The sequence below is a fragment of the Lycium ferocissimum genome, chromosome 10, assembly GCF_029784015.1.
Source record: "Lycium ferocissimum isolate CSIRO_LF1 chromosome 10, AGI_CSIRO_Lferr_CH_V1, whole genome shotgun sequence".
Taxonomy (NCBI): domain Eukaryota; kingdom Viridiplantae; phylum Streptophyta; class Magnoliopsida; order Solanales; family Solanaceae; genus Lycium; species Lycium ferocissimum.
The window spans coordinates 55,232,881-55,238,129 of record NC_081351.1 but is presented as its reverse complement, the minus strand read 5'-3'; the positions used below and the strand labels follow the sequence as shown (position 1 = coordinate 55,238,129).

The window sequence follows — 5,249 nt, the reverse complement described above, 5'->3', positions numbered from 1 at the left end:
AAAGGTGAGGAGTTGGCTCGGCGGTGATGGTATGCATTTAAAGCTCATGATTCTATGGTTAAAATTGCACCAAATGCGAATATAATCATCAAAGGATGTTAAGGAATTGTAATGTTCTTAACAATTTAACTCAGCTCAACTCAGTCACAATTCAATTAATCTCAGTTTCAAACAGTCTTAACAACAATTCAGCAACCAAATATAGTTAAACTGCCAGCTACTTCAAGGAATAAGTCTATTACATAAACTCAGCTAAAATAACTAATTAGCTATAATCAATCTTCATCATCACAGCTGGAATTAACTCGAATCAGTGCATCAACATACCTGAAATGAAGAATGCACACACAGTGAGCATTCAGGAGAATCCCATGACTAGTGATCGAATTGAGTTTATGAGAAGAGTAAATTAGGATAAGAAGAAGAAGAATTTAGGAAGGGTTTGTAGATGAGGAATTTAGGAAGAGGGAAAGAAGAGAGAAGGAAGAGCAGGTGAGAGAGATGAGATGATCATACCATTTTCGTTGCCTCTCTCTTCCAACAACCTTGTATTTATATTCCCTCCACAGCTGATCCTAGCCGTCCCCTTCCTTTTAATCTCAGCCCTTCATTTCTCCACTAACTAACTTTTAAACTATCCGTTAATCTTTATTTAATTATGTCCCATACGCTGTCGTTTAGCTACTAGTAATGGCATGGTTCATTACATTCCACCCTTCTTCAAAACATCCTTGACCTCAAGGATGGGAATCAAGTTAAGCAATAAAATCTGGAAACTGAGCCATGATAAAAGACCAGTCCTCCCATGTGGCTTCTTCAGGAGCAAGGTTCTCCCATTGTATCAGGACTTTAACAGCAACTGCATTGTCTACCTTAATCATACGCCTCTGAAGTATAGCCATGGGCTTGACCAACATCTGACCATCCTCTCCCACCATAGGCAATTGCTGTTGAGGAACAACAGTTGGGCCAATCCTTCTCTTGAGCAGGGACACATGAAACACAGGATGTATTAAAGCATTATCAGGTAGCTTGAGCTTGTATGCAACAGTGCTAATCCTTTGTTTTATCAAATAAGGACCATAGTATTTTGGATAAAGCTTGAGGTTCCTTCTGAGTGCCCTAGATGACTGTTTATAGGGTTGTAACTTCAAATAAACCCAGTCCCCTACATTTAGCTGCCTCTCAGTTCTGTTTTGATCTGCATAAAACTTCATCCTGGCCTGAGCTTGTACCAGGTGGTCCTTAAGGACCTGTTGAAACTGAGCTTTATGTTGGACCAATTCTTGGACACTTGCTACTGGATTTGGTAAGTAGGCATCCACAGGAAGTTGAGGGGGATCATACCCATAGAGAGCATGAAATGGTATGCACTTCAAGGAGGAGTGGTAGTTAGTATTGTACCACCACTCGGCTAGGTGCAACCAATTTGCCCATTGCTTAGGCTTGCTCATTGTCATAGCCCTAAGGTAACCTTCTAGACACCTGTTCAACCTTTCAGTCTGTCCATCAGTCTGAGGATGGTAGGTTGTGCTCATGCAAAGAGTGGTGCCAGCTGCCTTGAATAGTTGTTGCCAGAAATTACTAGTAAAAACCTTATCTCTGTCTGAGATCATTGTGCTGGGAAATCCATGAAGCTTGTAGATTTCCTTAATGAAGACATCCACAACAGTCACAACAGTGTAAGGGTGTTGTAAGGGAATGAAATAGGCATACTTTGTGAATCTGTCCACTACCACAAGGATCACATCTTTCCCTTGTGATTTTGGTAGCCCTTCAATGAAATCAAGGCTGATGTCCTTCCAAGCTTGAGTTGGTATCTCCAGTGGTTGCAACAATCCAGGATGGGCAACAGTTTCATCCTTGCATCTCTGGCAGATGTCACAGATGGATACAAAGTCATGCACATCTTTTTTCATTCCTGGCCAAAAGAAGTATAGTTGTAACCTCTTCAAAGTCCCTTGTTGTCCTGAGTGCCCTCCTATAGCTGAAGAATGAACCAACTGTAATATTTATTGTCGTAATGTTGTAGTCTTGCCTATGTATAACTTCCCCTTGAATCTCAACATCCCAGCTGTGAAGCTATAATCAGGATGAATGCTTGAGTCCACAGTTAATGCAGTAATCAGGTCTTGCACTGAATCATCTCCTTCATAACTCTTTTCTACCTCTAACATCCATGAGGTTGTACACCAGACATAGCAAAATTTTCACCTTGATCCTCTTGTACCCTTTAGAGTGCATCTGCTACTTTATTCTCTGGCCCCTTCTTGTATTGTATTTCATAGTCTAGGCCTAGTAACTTGGTTAGACCTTTCTGTTGAATGGCTGTAGTTACCTTTTGCTCCATTAAATACTTCAGACTAAAATGATCTGTCTTGATAATGAAATGCCCCCCTTGCACATAGTGCCTCCACCTATCTATGGCTGCAATAACTGCCATGCACTCCTTTTCATATATAGACTTGCCCAAATGTCTTGGTGCTAAAGCCTTACTATAGAATGCTATTGGTTTGTTTTCTTGAGTCAGTACAGCCCCTAGTCCATAATGACTAGCATCAGTCTCAATAATGAACTTCTTGCTATAATCAGGTATGGCACGCACTGGTGTTTGGCTCATAGCTTGCTTAAGTTTTTGAAAAGCAACTTCTGCTTCTGGACTCCATTGAAAGGCATTTTTCTTTAGTAGTGTTGTTAGTGGTTTGCTCATGTTGCCATAATCTCTGACAAACCTCCTATAATATCCTGTCAGCCCAAAAAACCCCCTCAAGCCCTTTATATTCCTTGGTTTTGGCCAATTCAGCATGGCTTCCACCTTAGAAGGATCAGTGGCAACCCCTTGTATAGTGATTATATGTCCTAGAAACTCTACCTGCTTCTTAGCAAATGTGCATTTGGACCTCTTTGCAAATAGACAGTGCTGCTGTAGTATCTCAAAAGCTTGTTTAAGATGTTCCACATGTTCTGCTAGTGTTTTACTGTACACTAATATGTCATCAAGAACACCAATGTGAACTTCCTCAAGTAGGGGCCAAATAGGGAGTTCATAAGTGCTTGAAAAGTGGCTGGTGCATTGGTCAGGCCAAAAGGCATGACCTTGAACTCAAAATGCCCATGGTGAGTTCTAAATCCTGTCTTATGCACATCTTCTGGCCTCATCCTAATCTGGTGATAACCTGCTCTCTGGTCCAACTTAGAGAAATAGTTGGACCCTCCTAACTCAACTAGCAGATCATCAACAATTGGTATTGGGAATTTGTCTTTAATAGTTATTTTATTCAGTTCTCTATAGTCAATGCAGAATCTCCAGTTGCCATCGTTCTTCTTCACTATAGCACTGGTGAAGAGAAAGGTGAGTGACTTGGCTGAATGATCCCTTGGTCAAGCATTTCTGCTACTTGCTTCTCCAATTCAGCTTTTTGATAGTGATTGTACCTGTAGGGCCTTAAGGATACTGGTTTAACACCTGGTATGATAGGTATAGCATGATCATGCTCCCTAGTTGGGGGCAAAGCCTTAAGTTCTTTGAACACTTCAGCATAAGCTGTCAAAACTCCTTGCACCTCTGTTGGTATTTCCTCATCTTCCACTATCTCTTGGCTCACCATAGTAAAGAAGTGTGCTAATAATGCTTGACCTTTCCTCAATATTCTTACTACACCTTTGGTTGTGATCTGATGCATTTTACCATGACCCAATTCACCCTTTAATGTCACCATTTTCCCAGCTTGCTGAAGCTTCAGTACATAGAGCTCATAGTCAAAAGTAACTGGGGAGTGTGCCCTCATCCAATCACCCCCTAACACCATATCACAACTGCCTATGTTCAGTAGTCTGAACTTGTCTGTGAATTCTACTCCACTAGCCTTCCATTTCACAGTCACACTTTGATGGCTATACATTTGCTGCCCATTGGCTACTGTCACCCTCAGTAGTCTGTCCATCTGTGCCACTAACCCCAGTTCCTTGGCTGTTTGGCTGTCAAGGAAACTGTGTGTACTGCCATAATCCACTAGAATTATGACTGCTCTCTTCTTTATAAACCCTTTAAGCTTGAAAGTGTTAGGCTCAGGGGTACAGGACATAGCATTTAAGCATACTGCTTCTTCTTCTCCTTCCATCATCTCTTGTGTAACTTCTTCCTCAACTGTCAAAGCCAATTGGCGCTCCTCTTGTGCTCCTTCTCCTTGTTGTTCTTCCTCCACTACAGACATGGCATTGAGCTGTTTGTCCTTGCATACATGCCTTGGGTGATACCTTTCTCCACACCTCCAACAAGCACCATGAATTCTCCTAAACTCAGGCTTGATCTCTGGTCTAGCGTTGGCCTCAGGCCCTTTCCTTGGCAACTTAATGTTTTTGACTGGTTCCTTGTTAAAAGGTACAATGGTTCCCTTATGCATCCATTTAGCTTTCCTTTCTCTAGCATTGATGATCCTTTCTTGTTTCCTTGCAAATGACACTGCTTGGGAAAGAGAGTAAGGTTCATACATCTTGACTGTCTCTCCAATCTCCTCCTTCAACCCACCAATGAAACATTCAAGTAGAAAATCTTCAGGCACTCTAGGATTTCTCATCAATACCAATGCCCTGAGATCTTCAAACTTCTATAAATAAGCATTGACAGTAGTGGTCTGAACCAGCATTTTAAAGTCATTCACAACCCTTTCACCATTTTCATCAGCATACTTGTTGATCAATTCCTTACAAAATTCTTCCCATCTCGCTTGCGTTCTTGTGAGAGTGTAGGAGAAATACCAATTCTCTGCATCCCCTTCTAGATGTAGTGTTGCCATTTCCAAGTCCTAGGCTCAGTCCCATTGTATGTAGGGAATTGTAGCTTTGGCTGAAAGTTATCCCCACCCCCATTTGCAATACCACCTAAGGGTTCTACTGTCCTTGGTCTAGGAAGTAGCCCATCACCCTTATTGCCTCCTGATGATTCTTCAGTGGTCTTCCCACTACTCCTTCCCAATAACCTCATCATAGCCTCATGTGTTTCCTCCATCATTTGTTTCATCTCAGCTTGGGTTGAGTTTATTTCAACCAATTTTAGATCAAGGGTCTCAAACTTAGCATCAGTTTCCATCTTATTTGCTTGTATCTGTCCTTCCAATTTTTTAATTGTTTCTTCAGTATTCTGCTTAGATCTAGTAGCATCAGCCCCAACCATCCTCACAGGTCTAGTCAAAATCGTCGCTCTGATACCAAATGTAATGTTCTTAACAATTTAACACAGCTCAACTCAG

General features: G+C 41.5%; 1 protein-coding gene across 1 annotated transcript; it reads right to left on the bottom strand.

The window, feature by feature from the left end:
* Nucleotides 1–3,281: 3,281 nt before the first annotated feature.
* Nucleotides 3,282–4,796, bottom strand: LOC132034339 (uncharacterized). Its single transcript, XM_059424656.1, has 2 exons — nucleotides 3,436–4,796; nucleotides 3,282–3,404 (listed from the first exon to the last, which is right to left on the bottom strand). The coding sequence occupies exons 1-2, from the start codon at nucleotides 4,575–4,577 to the stop codon at nucleotides 3,395–3,397; spliced, it is 1,152 nt and encodes a 383-aa protein (XP_059280639.1). The 5' UTR covers nucleotides 4,578–4,796; the 3' UTR covers nucleotides 3,282–3,394.
* Between the last annotated feature and the right edge of the window lie 453 nt (nucleotides 4,797–5,249).